At 47.9% G+C, this 17,369-nt stretch overlaps 1 protein-coding gene across 3 annotated transcripts in view; it reads right to left on the bottom strand.

Annotated features, from left to right (window-relative positions):
• The window catches only part of IRAK2 (interleukin 1 receptor associated kinase 2), a 62,896-nt gene that overhangs the window by 40,988 nt on the left and 4,539 nt on the right, over nt 1-17,369 (bottom strand). For all 3 annotated transcript variants that reach the window (XM_025449988.3, XM_025449987.3, XM_025449979.3), the window contains exon 2: nt 12,771-12,953. In XM_025449988.3, coding sequence (XP_025305773.1) covers nt 12,771-12,953 — 183 coding nt within the window. The remainder of the gene's footprint in view (nt 1-12,770; nt 12,954-17,369) is intronic.

Genomic DNA, 17,369 nt, shown 5'->3' on the forward strand with positions numbered 1-17,369 from the left:
GGGGTTCCTCCCCAGCAGCAGCCATGTAGGTGGGACCCATGGAGTCCCACGCCTTTGCCTTCTGTGATACCACCACGCTCATTCCACAGGCCCTTGTGCAAAGTGACATGGTAAACGATTGCTGGCTGTGAATGTGAACTTGACCAGAGTGGGGACAGAGCCACCTGCTTCCAGCTGGTGAAGCTGGAAGCCTACGATTTCCTACATATCCAACAAGAGGAGAGGCTCCCAGCTGTCTGCCTTCCTGAGGGTCCCGCCTGCACCCCGGGCTGTCTGCGGCCCCAGAAGCAGCACTGCTTCCCCTCGTCTGAGGCCCAGCTGAGCCTGGTTTCCTCATTGTCAGCGGTGGGGGGAGGGTGAACATCCTGGCCTGACCTCACAGCAGCATCCTATTGCTGGCGACTTTTTATTTCTCTTCTTGCACAAATCTTCACCTGTCAGGATGTATCTGGAACAGAGACCATCAGCCCATCAGTGGCTGACCTCTATGGCCTCCACCCATGTGGGACATTCTTTAATGTTTTCAGGGGGATCCCTGGGTGGCTCAGCGGTTGAGCATCCCGCCCTTGGCCCAGGATCGAGTCCCATGTCAGGCTCCTGCATGGAGCCTGCTTCTCCCTCTGCCTGAGTCTCTGCCTTTCTCTCTGTCTGTGTCTTTCATGAATAAATAAAATCTTTTTTTTTTTTTTTTTTTTTTTTTAAAAAAAAAGGGCTTCCTTATGTTTTCATCCTAAGGATAGTTCGGCTTTTCTCTGTTTTTCTTGTTCTTTCACAGTGACACGTGGTGACCTACAGTGGGGGACCCACTCGGGAAGGAGAGAACTGTCCTGTGGCTGTCCTGCCAGCACATTCTGGCCTGGCACCCACCCTCCCATCTCCTCAACCCTTGAGGGCCAACCTGCCACAGGGGTCAGCTGACAGAGCCCCACGTCAGGCCCACGGTGATAACATGATCACAAAGTTCAGTTTCCTGTGAAACTCCGGTCTCAGCATACTGTGGGTTTTCAGATGCGTTTCAGGTGTGGACAATAAATAGAGGGTTGTAAACATGAAACATTTCCACTTCTCTTCTTGTGTTGCTGGTCCCAGATCCAAGCTGGAAGGTGGATGGCAGGCCAGGCTGGGCCTCCTTTCCCACCATCAAAACCAGGAAAGGGAGAAAACGTGGCTTCTCTACCTTTCATTCCTGGAAACTGGATCTCAAAGAGCCGGGCAGACACAAGGCCCACTCTTTCAGGCTGCTACACCTGAGGGCTTATTAAAGTAAAAATAGAGTATCGATGATAGGATGGGGCAAAGGAAGCCAGAACATTCACGAGGAAGGGTTGTCACAAACACTAAATTTCACCGCAGGTTTCCTGTCTGCCAACACAAGACTGGCAACTGGCTGGTTACGTCATTCCTACTTAGGGGCAGCCTCCTGCTCTTCCCCCACCCCCCGGGGATTATATTTTCAAAAATGATTCTAAACACTTAAAATTGATTCTGCAGCATCATGAGATCCAAAGATATAAATTGTAATCAAAGAGTGCCTGGGGGGCTCAGCAGTTGAGCATCTGCCTTGGCTCAGGGCGTGATCCCCAAGTCCTGGTATCGAGTCCTGGATCGGGCTCCCTGCATGGAGCCTGCCTCTCCCTCTGCCTGTGACTTTGCCTCTCTCTGTGTCTCTCATGAATAAATAAATACATCTTAAAAAAAAAAAAAGGAACAGAACCAAGCATAAATGTGGGGAAGCTCCCATCTATTTCTAAGTCCAGCCTCTACCATTCCCATCCGCGTGCCGAGGGCAAGCTTCTTTTTTTTTCCCCCCAAGGGCAAGCTTCTTAATCCTAAGCATCATTTGTGGCTCTCTGTGGAGTCAGAGTAACGATAATCCCTCTGTCCCAGGATTGCCTCAGGACTCAGTGGGGCACAATATGTAAAGCAGCCAGCCCAAGGCCAGGGATGGGGCACAAACTGTGCAAATGGCCCTCCTCTACCCTCTCTCCTTGCCCAAAAGGCACACAGAAAGAACCTCTGACTTCCAGCTTAGGGACTCTGAAGGAAGCATTTGGGGTAAATGGCTATTGTCAGCATTTTAACCCCTGGAATGGAAACTGTGACTCTCAGTAGACAGTGGCATGATCTCAAAGGCACAGTGGCTATGGGGCACAGTAATAGGGGAACCCAGCAGGAGGAGAGGCGGGACCAGCTTCCGCCTGCCTGTGCCATGGGCAGCCAACCCTGCCACACACAGGAGGACAGGTAGCTTGAGGTTCTCTCAGCCCAGACCCCCAGGAATGGGGAGGGGATGCCAGTGATTAAAGTAACAGTTTTAGTGGCTGTGAGCAGTGAGAGGTTGACACATGGGTTCTCACAACAATGAAATCAGAGTCTGGATGTTTTTAATAGTTCCCCAGAGGAACTTTCCAGAGGGTCCAGAGGGATGAGGCTTGAGGGGACAGATATACCAGGGGACAGATATACCAGAGCCAGAGCATTTCTCTGTGTCCCCTTTGTGGTTCACAGTGGGTGACAGGCCGGATTCCTTTTTCTCTCTACTATTTCAGGATGTCCACACTCTCTCTAATGAGCAGAGTCACTTATGGTATGGAGCCAAATGATGAGCTCACAGCATTTCACATGCTTCCCATCAGTCGAGGGCAGGTTTACTGGCCAGGTAACCACTCTGCTTCATGTGACAAACGAGACAAAGACCTGACTCCTACAGAGTAGCCGTGAGGATGAAATAAGCAAGTGCTCAACAGTGATAACTATTCTTTAGTGTGTTTATTATCACCATCCCCAGCCCTGGATCAGGCTCTGTCCTAAGTGCTTTCTCATTTGCATGACCTTTTTTTTCTTTTTAAAGATTTTACTTTTAAGTAATCTCTACATGCAACGTGGGGCTTGAATTTACAATCCTGAGATCAAGAGCCACATGCTCCACTGACTGAGCCAGCCAGGAGCCCCTATGGGTGGCCTATTTAATTCACATTAATAGCTCTGGGGAAAAGGTTCAACTGCTACCTCTGTTTTGTGTATTCAAAACAAGTAAACCTAGATTAGTTATCTTATTTATATTTTGCTTATCTTATGCCCTGCTTCCTTCAACTGAAAGGCTTAAAAAAAAAAAAAAATGAAAGGCTTATGCATACTGAGCCCTTGGGAGAGAGGCCTGGGGTCTCCTTCCCAGTTGCTCAGGGACACTGAACATTGTGGCAAACCCAGAAACCAAACACTAGAGCAGAGGGCACTCTAACTGCCAAGGTCTTTCCTCAGTGAGCACAATCTGGAAATCCCTCCCTCCCTTCGAAGCCCTCAAGATAGGCAGTGATGTAATATTTTTAGGTGCATTTTTACTCTTCAACTGACTCATGAGATTGAAATGGATCCTTTTAGAACAAATAAAAGTGACTCAGACATAACTAAAGAATCCTGGTGCCAGCTGGCCATATCAGTGACAAACATAGCTTTCTGCATCCTCTTTTTTCCCTTCCCTTTTAATCTCTGGGCTGGACCTCTCGGATATCCAAAGTCCAACTGACAAACACACACACACACACACACACACACACATATACACACATACACACACCTCAAAATTCTCAATTCAAGCTAGACACAAAATTGGGAAAATATGAGGGAATGACCTCCTAATTGACCTTCCTAATTGCTCTATCTCTGGTTCTCCATTGGATCTGTACTCCACCAGCTACTAAAATGATTTACCCTTACTCACTCATTCATTCATTGTATTAGGGACCGGGGATGCCATCCATTATCAAAATGGACATGATCCCAACATTAAGCTAGTTAAATAAGAGATTTCTAATTATAAACTGGGAAAAGTTCTATGGTGAAAACTAACTCAACAGGGGGAGTGGTACCTTACAGACTTATTCCAGGGAAGGCTTCTGTGGGCAGATACCGTTTAAGCAGAGACTCAAAGGATGAGAAGGATTGGTCATGGGATGATGCAAGGCAGTTGGGGAGGGACCAGTTTTCTAAGAGAACCTATGCAAAGGACCTGAGGCAGAACACAGCGTGGCATACTCCTCAGATGAAGGATGACCCTAGTGGCTTAGCTGAATGAATGCTAAGCCAGGAGTCTCCAGGGAATGAATGAAGGGGAAAGTGGCACAGATAAGATGAGAGAGCTGGGCAAGGGTTAGCCCATGAGAGACTTCGCAGGCCATCATTAGGTAGAGGCTTATCATAAACCCCCATGAATTGAAGTAACTTACAGGTGAGACATTGCTTAGCAAAGAGTCCTTGGCTCCCTCTCACACCCAGCCTCCCTTGCAATTAAGCTGGGCCGCATGACTGGTTCTGGCCAATGGACTTTAAGTGGAAATGCTATCATCATGTTCTGGACAAAACAATTAAGAGCCATGGAGCCTCTTTCAGGCCCCTCTTCCCCAGCCACACTGACCCTGAGAGCCACATGTTCCAGAAGCCAGAGCCAGCTACAAGAATGAAGGAGGCAGCACCAGACTTTGAGAAATCAATGTGCATTGTGTTGAACAACTGAGATTTCAGGGTTTATGTGTGACTGCAACATAACCTAGTCCTGGTTAACAAATGATCTCAATATGTGTTCAAAACTTACAACTCAGAGGAGCCTAGTTACACTAGCTTAGCACAGAGCAAGAGTTCAGGAAAGGGCAGCTCCTTTTTTTTTAAAAAATTTTATTTATTTATTTATGAGAGAGAGAGAGAGAGAGAGGCAGAGACACAGGCAGAGGGAGAAGCAGGCTCCATGCAGGGAACCCGACATGGGACTCGATCCCGGGTCTCCAGGATCACACCCTGGGCTAAAGGCAGTGCTAAACTGCTGAGCCACCCTGGTGGGCAGCTCCTTTCATTCCAGCTCTTACCTTCCCTCTCTAAAAAAACTGGGGACTGATTCAGATGCATTATACATACCCTCTGTTCATTCTCACACAACACCCCAAAAACCTCCAGTGAATAAAACCTCGCTCTGTTCCAGTGGAGTAACTATAGTTTGGAAGAAAAGTCAGGTGACCTGTCCTGAGCCACACAGCACTAACTTCTTAAAAACCTCACCCTCTCTTGTTTTGCAGCTTCCCGGTTTATAAGAAAAAATAGGGCAATATGTGTACCTATTTTTCAGAGGGGAAAAGTGAGACCTGATGCCATTTAGTGACTTACCCAGTAGGGTTTAAGGTCAAGCAGGCCTGAGTCCCCATCCCAGCCCATTGCTTACTAGCAGTGTGGCTTTGGGCATGTTAGTTAATCTCTGAGCCTCAGTTTCCACATTTATAAAATAGGGATAATAAGATTTGTGAGGTAAGATGCCTTCCTAGCATATATTAGGTGCTAAATACAGGTTATAACTAGAACCAGTTAGGTGGATTCCTGGCCTGTGGGGCCTTGGCTGCACACAGTGCCACCTCCGGGGCAATTCTCCAGTGGCCCGGAATCCTATCCCCGCAATCTCCTTCCCTAGCTTAGCAAGGGGTAGATATTGGGAAGCCTTCCAAGAAAGTAAACACATAAGCCTCGTCTGGCCCTTGCAACAGCTCGGGCTCTTCGGGAGAGAAAGAAATCACTCTCTTCCGTTTCACTTTAGGCAGCAGCCAAAAATTCCCCGCTCACTGAGAGGCCAGCTCCAGGAAGGAAATGACTCTGGTTGAGATGCCAAACCAAAAAGTTAGAAAACGTCAAGGTTGCACAACCAAATAACAAGGCTGTGTGAAAATTGCAAAAGTCAAAAGAAAACTCCTAGGAAGATGGTAGCAGCAGGAGGAAAGATAAAAACCTTAGTCACCTTCAGACCCCTTCAGATTCCAGAAACTTCTTGAGCTCCCCCTCAGAACCTCAAACCCAGAACCTCACACCCAGGCCCTTATTCCACACAGCAGCCAGAACAATGGGCAGGCCTCAGGCATAAACCCTCCAAAATCTTCCCTTTCCTCCCCGAGAAAGCAGCCTCCTGACCACAGCCTGTGAGGCGTTGGGTAGCCTGACCCTGTACCCTGCCCTCTCCCCAGGCTCAACCCACATCACTGTCCTCTACCTGAGGCCCCTATGGCCTCTGTTTGGGTTCTCAACCCAAACAGCCTTCCCACATCCAGGCCTTTGCATGTGCTGCGCTCTCAGCCTAGAAATGGTGGTGTGGTCCTTCATTAGTCCCACTTGTCCTAATGGAGGCTCAGATTTTGCTGCCTCAGGGAAGCTTTACCCGATCATGAGATCAAATCCTGCCCTCTTCCATCTCACACACACTTCAAGCACTCACACCATGGTTAGTTTCGGTCCATGTCATCATCCTATCAGCATTTGTCTCCCACACTGGACTGCAGGCTCCTTGAGGTCTGGGACTTCATCTGTATTTCATGGCTGTGTCCCTAATGCCTCACCTATAATAGGCAGTTGATAAATACTTTTCTTTAGTTCATTAGCGACTCTCTGGCCCAGCTTCTATGTATCTAACTCGCTGTGGGGAGGAAAGAGGCAGAGTTTTATCTCACAGGTTAGGCACACCAGGTTTCTGGACTCTTCCCTCAGAGCTAAGGCCATCTGATCCTTATCATCGGTAGACTCAACTCCCAGGCCTGCCTTTGGTGGCATTTAACTAGCTCTAGAGCTCAGCAGTGATGGCAGCCCATCTGCCTCTGGCTGGGAGCCACAGCTCTGATACTGTGGTCTCTGCCTTGATTCCTGCTCCTATGTGCCCAAGATACTAGAACTTAGGCTCTGAAGCCTGCCACATGGTTCCCTCCTAAGCCTGGTAGTTTGGAAAAAGTCCCTCTCAGGAGTAGGATCTTTGTGTTTTGAGCCCCAGGATGATGGTTAGCCCTGACCTCCTGCAAAAGACTCTTCTGATGCTGAATGCTGGCCTGACCATAAAAATCTGCCCCTGATTTCCCAGTGTCTCCATCATGAAGCTCCCCTGAGATGTCCAGCAATTTCACCATGGTCATCATTTCACTAAAGCAGTGATTCCCACAGTGTGTTGGTTCTATGGGACTATAAGTATCAAATGAAAAGGGGTTCCATGATAAAAGATAAATGGAAAACACTGGCCTAAATATAAATCTGTCTTTTTGCTGCAGGACTTATCAGAGCCTTAATATGATGGTTTGCATTATGAATCTCCAAAGGTAGGGACACTGATAAAGCATACAGGATTTCCCAAGTTTAATTATTCATGAACTCTTTGTTTGCAGGGGGCATATCTTGCTGGAGCACTCTTCTGAGGCACGTGGTTTGGGAAATGCTACTTTACACTAATTCGCCCTGTAGATAGATGCCTTATACACACAGTTATTTTCCCCATCGCAAGATATCATCCTTATCAACCAAGGATGCACAGATGAATTCCCCTTCCTGTCCTGACCCAGAGATTAGGGCTTCATCCAAGACCCAGCTCTTCCCTGTGGGCTTAGCAGAGTCTGGAGCTGTGACAAATCCATGGAGGACTACTTTACAACTGATCTTCGCCCAAAGCTGGGAGGTGAAAGTAGAGAGAACAGGGTAAGAAAGGGCAAGAGAATAGAGAACTTCATCTTACGAAATGGAGAATCAATAGGCATTGCCTAGAGCTGATGGAAAAAGAACCAGAAATGTGGGACACCTGGGTGGCTCAGTGGTTGAGCCTCTGCTTTGAGCCTCTCTCTGTGTCTCTCATGAATAAATAAATAAAATCTTAAAAAAAAAAAACCCATACAGATGAGTATCAAGAAATGGCTCAAAGAATAAATATAGGTTGACCCTGGCAAACAGATTTGCCGGAAGAATGGGTGGTTGGGTAGTAAGCCTCCCATGCTAATTTATTATAATTGGTATAACATTTAATGTTAGGAGTTTGACAAATAGAATAACAGTGGTCTTGGCAAAGAAGGCCGAGAAAATACGAAGGAACAGGGACCCACAGACTTAGCTCTTTACACAACCACACCAGCAGTCACCCATAGTCCTTGATTTCAAGAGACCAGATGCAACCCAGAGGAACCCACTATCTTCAGGCCTCTGTCGAAGGCAAATATGTTACCTGGAGGTGCAAGTCTCCGAGGGAGCCAGTTTATGTCTAGGACATCTGGTATGTGTGATTTTCAAGGATGGTTCTGTCAAATCTTTTATTTTATTTTTTTTATTTTTTAAAATTTTATTTACTCATGAGAGATACAGAGCGAGAGAGAGAGAGGCAGAGACACAGGCAGAGGGAGAAGCAGGCTCCATGCAGGGAGCCCGATGTGGGACTCGATCCCAGGTCTCCAGGATCACGCCCTGGGCTGCAGGCGGCGCTAAACCGCTGCGTCACCAGGGCTGCTCGGTTCTATCAAATCTATTCTTTTTTTTTCTTTTTAAATTTAAAATCAATTAATTACCATACAGTATATTATTAGTTTCAGAGGTAGAGTTTAGTGATTCATCAGTTGCCTGTAACACCCAGTGCTCATTCCATCAGGAGCCCTCCTTAATGCCCATCACCCAGTAGCCTCATGCCCCGACCCCCTTCCCCTATCAAATCTATTCTTAAAGCCCTTTAAGCAGTGGTAGGCAGAGGTCAGGTTCTCAAACTGATGCAAACAGCTGAGCAGGTTCATAAGACAATCTTCTGCAAGTAAATGCAACATGAGGTTTACCTGATGTCATGATTGGGGGAGGGGAAATGGCTTTGACTAGTCGGACTACAGAAACTTAAAATGCTTCATACGTACAGAATATGCCCTCATGTTCACCTCCAAAATGGGGCAGAGATTTATAGCACTTTTTTTTTCTAACTAATGAAAGAAGCAAGATACAGGAAGGAGAAGTACCCTCATTGAGGATGCAAAGCAGTAGTAAAAACACAACCAGGCTCTCAGAACGGCTGGGGGATTTGCGGATGTGGAAACAAGCTTGTCTCCCTTCCTTGGGCAAATCAGATCAGTAGGGCGAAGGGGAAGAGAAAAGAGTTTGGTGAACCAAGGTGGACTCTTGTAGTCCTGACAGGTTGGCGGCAGCTGGACCAGGAAAGCAGGGATCTGAGTAAAATTCTAAGCAGAAGAGAGACTGGCAGGAAAAAAAATCTCATGTCTGCCTGGCTGGAGACCCAAACGTTGTTCAGTGAAGTTTCCATGCGAAAAGCTAAGAATGGGGGGGCGTTGGATCCAGATGCCTGGGTGTGACCTCTCCCTTTATTTGTGCCCTTGGGGGAGTTCACTCAGCCATCCTTGGCTTCAGTTTCCACAGGTGGAGAAGGGGCTCCTTGGTGCACCTACCTCGGGGTACCTGTTGGAGGGAGGCAGGCAGGCAGCTCAGTGCCTGGCACATCAGAAGTGGCTCAGTCACTGTTAGCTTAAAACGAAGGGTCAGTCATGCTGCAATGACTGTGTTTCTTTAAATTTGGCACTATATTGTTCATCGACCTCGAATCATTATGAACATGTACAAGATTAGTCAGCAGTCAGGTTCTGACGTCAATGATATGTCAATGATATGTCCAATCAGAGGCCTTTGCCAATTTTGGGGCTCGGGACACCCCTGCAGCATCCCAGAGGCTGGACAGAAGCAAAACCAGGGCTCGGTGTGGGCCCCTCTCCCCAAAGCTGACTGGGCTGGAAGCCCGAGCCCCTAGACTCAGACTGCCCTTGACCCAGTGGCAGTACCCCTCCCCCTCCAACGCTCCCTCCCTCCTTTCCTCTTTTCCAGCCCATCCAGGGTTTATCATTGACTCTCTGAGAATGTGAAAAATATTTGAGGGCATGTTCAGTGCTAATCATTTCTCCCCATCTAGCAGGTGCGAGGGTCTGTGGAGGCTGAGACGCCAGGGCTGCACACAGCTAAACAGGGCAGGCGCCCGTCGCAACAACCAACCCAAGTGCTGCCAGGTGTGAGGGGAAAATGGGCTACGGCACCCTGAGTGTCCAGAGGGGGTTCACACATCACCCAGCCCACCGCCACTAGACAAAGGTGGGACTGAGGCCCTGGGAAAGGCAGGGTTCAGTTGAGCGTGACACGGAGATAGGAGGTGGGCACGTAGCCCTCACCTCCCTGTTTCCGCCTGACCCGGGTCCAGCCGTCGCCTTTGTCCTCTTCCATGAGACTGCCCACCTAACAACAGAGAGCTGAGCCACACTGCCTCACCACTTGACTATGACTACTTGTACCCCCCCACCCTCCCCAGGCACTCCCAGCTGACCAGGATGACTACCTGGCCTTGAGGGAATGGGGGTGAGGGACGCTGTCTAATAGGACTGAAGGGAACCCTGTCGGGACAGAAGGGCTGAGGGGGCAGGGAGGGGGTTCAGGAAGTTCCAGAAGCATGGGAAGGCTGAGGGCTGAGCAGACCGTCCCTCCCCAGTCTGAGGACAACAGGGAGCTGGGGAAGCTGCCAGACAGGGGCAGAGGCAGGGGTGGCCATGCCTTGAAACATGCCCATTCTTTTTTTTTTTTAAGATTTTATTTATTTATTCACAAGAGATAGAGAGAGAGAGAGAGAGAGAGAGAGAGTGGGGGGGGGGGGGCACAGGCAGAGGGAGAAGCAGGCTCCATGCAGGGAGCCCGACACACAGGACTGGATCCCAGGTCTCCAGGATCAGGCCCCGGGCTGAAGGTGGCGCTAAACCACTGAGCCACCCAGGCTGCCCCCATCCTCAATTGAGAGATTTCACTGCTGGGGCTGGAGGGCAGAGGGCAGCCCTAGTTTCACACTGGTGTGTCACTCTCCGCCATGTGAGCGGGATCTTCCCCACCACCTGCCCTCAGACAGGGAATCCTGCCATGGGAGGGACTGTCCTTCACTTAATGAGACCTGGTGGGTGTGCAGAAGCCCTGTATCCCCAGATACCCTAAATCCTGGAGAGTCGCTAAGTGGCTAAGGGGGAGAAATGGTCCTGCTACCCCACTGGCCTTTTATGCCCAACGTGATCTACACCTATGGTGCCCCCGAGAGACTGATTTGGGCTTATCTCTAGAACCCCCAACTGCAGGACCACCCCAATGTCCCTTGTTCTCCTGACATCTCTGAGGGTGGAGGCCTCTAAGCCCCCATCCCTCAGTACCTTAGTTTAGATCCCACCACACCCCTCCCAGAAGCCCTCCATGATTCCAAAAGGCCTGAGGTATAGTCAGGCAAGTGCTGAACCTGGGTCTGTTGGTTCAGCCAACAGCTATTCCGAGCCCAGGAAGCCTGGTCAGAACAACACACAGGGTCTTCTACAGGTCTCCGGGGCTCAGAAGGTACGGCTCTCTACCTCCCACACCAGCTTTATGCTGGTTCTGCCACAACCCCAAGCGCTCCCTGGACTCTCTTACCTCAACTCTTCACATGGCTGTCTTCTTTCCACTTCTCCAATTTCACCTCCTCAACTGCCCTTCCATGATTAACATGTTCTAGGAGGCTCTCCTACCTGATACCTCCAACCCATTATTTTTAAATTTATTTTCTGGTCTATAGACTATACCTTCATAAGACTATGTCCTCCAAGAGGGCAAAGGACCTGTCACTTTGCCCCTCACTGTATTCTAGAAACCAGGACAGCACCAGGCACTGGGCGGTACTCAGACATACCTATTAAAAGACTGGCTCCCTGCCCCCTACTGAAGGGGTCTATCTGGGGGACATGGGAAGAATGGGGGGCTTAGATGGGAGTAACCATAATCCCCCCTGCCTTCCTCTGAGCACTGGCTGGATGCCAAGTACTTGACATAATTCTACTTCTTCAATTTTACAGCCACTTCTTTTTTTTTTAATTTATTTTATTTTATTTTATTTATTTATGATAGTCACACACAGAGAGAGAGAGAGAGAGAGAGAGAGAGAGGCAGAGACACAGGCAGAGGGAGAAGCAGGCTCCATGCAGTGGGAACCCAACGTGGGATTCAATCCCGGGTCTCCAGGATGGCGCCCTGGGCCAAAGGCAGGCGCTAGACCGCTGCGCCACCCAGGGATCCCTACAGCCACTTCTCATGGTAGGGAGCGATCATTACCTGCTAGCAATCATGTTCCCACCATTGTTGTGATAGTGGGTAGGAGGATAATTTGGTAGTACTGATACCAGTATTAATCAAAACTTAAAATACACACAAACTTTCAATCCAGCCAGCCATTCCAACACTGAAAAAAAAAAATCATTCTCCAGCTAGACTTACATTATGTGCAGATAGGCTGCGTACATCTAAAGGTACAACACTGTGTACGAGAGAGAAATAAGAAGCAATGTAAACACCTACCACTAGGAGTGAGGTAAATAAATCAGGGCATGTCTGTCCAAGGAACACCATGCAGCTATTAAAAGAATGTGCTAGCAAAAAAAAAAAAAAAAAAAAGGAATGTGCTGCCAACTGGATGGCACAGTTGGTTAAGCCTTCGACTCTTGGTCTCAGCTCAGGTCAAGATCTCAGGGTCCTGAGACAGAGCTCCACACTGGGCTCTGCACTGGGCATGGAGCCTGCTTATGATTCTCTCTCTCCCTTCCCCTCCCTCTGCCCCTTCCTGCACCCTCTAAAAAAATAAATAATAAATCATATTTACTGTAGACTTTTTTGGATTTTTATGTATGGCTCTTTTTTTTTAAATCATTATTTATTTTTGGAAGAGAGAAACAGAGCTTAAAAGGTACAAAGGAACTTACAGTAAAGTCTCTCTCTAACATTTTGATCCCCGGCCACATAACCCCTTTCCCATAGGTAACCACCATTATGGATTTTCTTAGCTGGCTGGTAAGTTCTCTCATTTAAATTTTTTTTTCCAAGATGAAGAAGTTTCCAGGCCGAGGGCATGGCTTATGCAGAAACCAGCCCCCGGGCAACTGCACGGGGCCACCACGGATACTCACAGTTCAGAATGATCTGGGCTGCGCGGTAGAGCTGCAGGCGGCGCAGGAGGTCAACCAGCTGCTGGACAGTGGCCTGCCGCATGCCCCACCACCACAGCAGCTCCCGTGTGATGCTCACGCCCTGCACCCGCTCCATTGACTTGATCTTCCGCAGCTGGGTCAGGTCTGTGATCACATAGGAGGCTGGAAGGCAAGCAAGAGGCTCTGCTTAGCATCAGAGAGGTCATCAGACCAGCAGGCTTTGTCTGCAGTATCTTCTCACTCACCCTCCATCACACCTGCCACCTTTAGCTGGCAGCCCAAGTTATAGTGCTGATTCCACACTTGATACTCATGGGACGGGGCACACCAACTACACTTGAGTGTGAATATCACCTTCACAGCCGCACACGACAGGACAGAAAGATCAGGGGCTTTGAGCTTTAGTTGTTTATTTGTTTTGGGCAAGGCACTTCACCAGCTCGAGCCTCAGTTTCCTCGACCATAAGGAGGGGAAGTAATGGAACTTCTCTTGCCTCCCTTCCCAGAACAGAAGCTCCATGTGACAGAGTTTTATCCATTCTGTCCACTCTTAGATCCCCAGAAAGGAGAACAGCACCTGGTATAGAGTGAAGGCAAGGCCTGGACCAGGGTGAGGCAAAGGAGCTATTCAGGTGGGAAAATTTAAGAAGGTGCTCACCCTCAGACCTGATCCTGCACTCTCAGAAGCTGGAGAGTAGGTGCCTCCTTAAATTCGGCCCTGGGCATCTCATTCTCCCCACCCTAAGTCCCAGGCCTGGCAAGGGAAAATGAAAGAATGAACGAAGGAACAAACAAATGAACAAACTCACAAGGGAACCCATGGCCCAGCATCCTCACAGAACTGGTCCAGGGATCAAGAGAGCCCACGCATCTAAAAGCACTTTGCCAACTCTGAAATACTACCAAATTTGCAGGGGGCTGCCACTGGCAATATGAAATATAAAGCATTCTTTTGCATCTTTCATTATAAAATTAATGGTTACTCACCAAAGAAACCTTGGAAAATGAAGGGAGGAAAACACCAATACAACAAGTTACACAGCCTCTCACTAGGGTACTTTCCCTTTCCAAAACTCTACCCACCCCTCTGCAGAGGAGCAGTCCTAGATGCAGTTGCTGCTGGCCTGTAAGATCTTGCATCCTGCCCTCATTTACTGATATTACAGGTAAGCACTTTCCGGGTCCTTACAAACTCTTCACAAACAGCATTTTGAAAAAAAAAAAAAAAAAAACAAACAGCATTTTGAATGGTTACATGTATTCTGCTGAATTTACTACAGTGAAGGAAGCTTTGTTTTTTTCTTCTTAACTAGGAATAAAATAATCACACTTCAGATCTAGAATTTCAGAAGCTATGGAAGCGGAATCCATGTGAACATTAAGCCATTCATTCGTTCGTTTGTTTATTCATTCTGTGCTCTCAGCCTGTCACAAGCTTTAGAGATACTGTAGTGAGTAAACCAGAATCCCATGGAGATTCCTGTTTGAAAAATACAAACATAAGTGAACTGAGTGGGGAAGGGGAGGCAAGAGATGAGGCCCAGGACTACATTACAAAGGACCTCGAAGTCCAGGCCATAGAGTTTGGACTCAATCCTAAGAGCCACAGAAGCTCTGAGCCCTGGCTCAGAGCTCAGGGAGTGACATGATCACATTGCACAATCCCCTCTCTCTAGGGGAAGGAGGAAGATTGAGACAGCCTCCTGAAGAGAGAAAGCCTGTTAGGGATGGAAAGTTCTCAGTGGCAACTTTAGTCACTGGAAACCCCAGGCCAGATTCCTGGTCAGTGGGAAATGATGTTAGCTGGGTCAGGAGCTGCTTCCAAAAGCTGAGAGAAAAGAGCGGAGGAAAGAGGAAGGAACACCTCCCCCGCACCCTCTCCCTGCACCCCTTCCCTGCACACCAAGCTGCTCACTGGCACACCGCCCACTCTTCAGAGGCAGCATGATGTAATGGGAAAAAGAGAAGCCCTAGTGTGATGTTCCACCCACAGTTCTGTGGGATGAGCTTCCTTACAGGTGCCACCACCCAAGTAGGAACTAAGCCCCAAGGTGCCTTGTCGTTCTCACACTCCTGTGACAGTGACATGGCTTCCAGTGTCAACCTATCAACATTTAACCAGACCCTTAGAACAGGGTCAAGACAAGACACATATCTTAGTGGAATGAGTCACTGCCACGGACCCTATGATGTTCCTAGCTCTGGACTCAACACACATAGGAAATACCTGCTGATGATAGAAGATTTTGGCTAATGGAACAAAATGAAAGTCTCTGTGATCATCTCACTTGGATGAACCCAAGAAAAGCACTGCTCATACATTTGCTGGTAATCTTCCAGCTTTTTCTACTGATATAAAAATATTTGCTTCAGGGACACCTGGGTGGCTCAGTGGTTGAGTGTCTGCCTTAGGCTCAGGTTGTGATCCCGAGATCCAGGATTGGGTCCCACATTGGGCTCTGTGTAAGGAGCCTGCTTCTCCCTCTGCCTGTGTCTCTGCTTCTCTCTCTCAGTCTGTGTCTCTCATGAATAAATAAATAAATCTTTAAATATATATATATATATGTATATATATATATATATATGCATATATATGTATATATATATATATATATATATATATGCATATGCTTCAGGGATGCCTGGGTGGCCCGGTGGTTGAGTGTCTGCCTTTGGCTCAGGGCGTGATTCTGGGGTCTTGGGATCAAGTCCCACATTGGGCTCCCTGTGGTGAGTCTGCTTCTCCCTCTGTCTATGTCTCTGCCTCTGTGTGTCTCTCATGAATAAATAAATAAAATCTTTAAAAAATAAAAAAAAATTTAAATTAAAAATGTTTAAAATAAATAAATAAAAATAAAAATACATACTTCTATCAGCAGGATAGTACAATGGTGGGTCAGGGCCTAGATTTTGGATTCTGAGGCCTGGGTTCAAATCCTATTCTGCTACTCACTTGCTGTGTACTTGGGGAAAGCCCTTCCTCCCTCCCTGTGCCTCAGTTTCCTTATCTGCAAATGAGGATAACAGCCACACCTGCCTCAGAAGCTGTCGCGAGGCTCAGATTAGTTACATACACAGATGTACTTGGAATAGTGCTTTGGACATAGAAAATGTCATATAAGTGTGAGCTGTACTCATTAAACCAGCTACACTCTATGAAAACGTGTTTTCGTCCCCTATGGTTATCACTATGTGGGACGTCCCTCCAGGTCTGAGTCCCAGAATCCCATAGGAGTTCACCTGAGAATAGAAAATCTTGCCATGTTCATAACCTTCTGGACCACACATGACACAGCCTTCTGAAATGACCCAGCTTAGGGTCAAATGACCCTCATCAGGAGTGATGTGACTCCTCCCTGGCTAAGAGAAAGAGAAAAACACTAGGGAACTTCCACACAACCTGCCCCTAAGTCTCTTGGTGACTCACCGCTATTTGATAGAGGAGGAAATGAAAGGCTGAGAGAGAGGCAGACACTTGACCATAATCACACAGCTGGACAGGGACAAAGCAGGGCTATGCACAAAAGCTAGCACATGCATGAGTGAGCAAGGTGGGGAACAGTCCAACAAAGGAACCCCTGCCTCCATACTCCCTTGGAATACACCTGGAGGAAGCTGTAAGAAGCCTGTTTTCCCCCAAGGGCAAAAATAGATACCGCTATAATCATAGAAAATGAACAGGAAGCAGCCAAAATATCTGCCAACAATTGTCAGATCCAAAGAGCACGCATATGCGGGCCATGTGATTTTCTAGATCCCTTGAAGAAGGATCTTCCTTCCTCCCACGCCCTAGTACCACAATCTGCCCAAAGGGACTCTCTTTTCTAAATAGCTCACAGAAGGGGGATCCCTGAGTGGCTCAGTGGGTTTAGCACCTGCCTTCGGCCCAGGGCATGATCCTGGAGTCCCGGGATCGAGTCCCACATCAGGCTCCCTGCATGGAGCCTGCTTCTCCCTCTGCCTATGTCTCTGCCTCTCTTATTCTCTCTCTGTGTCTCTCGTGAATAAATAAAATCTTTAAATAAATAAATAAATAAATAAATAAATAAATAAATAAATAAATAAATAAATAGCTAGCTAGCTAGCTAGCTCGCAGAAGCAGAGACTCTTTAGAGATGGAAAGACAATGGCAATCACCAGTTCTGGTGATGAGGAAGCCAGACAGTGTTGTGGCTTGACAAGGAGCGGCTAAATGGGGGGCCTGGCTGACTCCCAGCCCAGCAAGCTCCAACCCAACACAGAAAGCTGGCTGACCATAGGCTCAAAGCCATCTCGGTGGGGTAAGAAGTGCACATTCCCCCACTGCCCCACCATTCCCACATCCTTCAGCTCATCATCTATTCAAGTGGTTCCTCAGTGTCTGCCCACTGGCCAGGCACGGTGCTAGGCTCTGGGAACACAGGCCTGAACTAGAGGGGTGAAATACCTGTCCTCACAGTGCTTTCATTCTCCAGGGAGAGAGAGACATAAATAAATAATGAACAAGGTAATATCAAAATATGTTAGGTGGAAGAGTAGAAATAAAACAGACAGTAGCAGGGGGCAGGGTATTCACCTCTGGAATAAAGGTGAAGTAAG

Source organism: Canis lupus, chromosome 20, assembly GCF_003254725.2.
Source record: "Canis lupus dingo isolate Sandy chromosome 20, ASM325472v2, whole genome shotgun sequence".
In the NCBI taxonomy this organism is placed as follows: domain Eukaryota; kingdom Metazoa; phylum Chordata; class Mammalia; order Carnivora; family Canidae; genus Canis; species Canis lupus.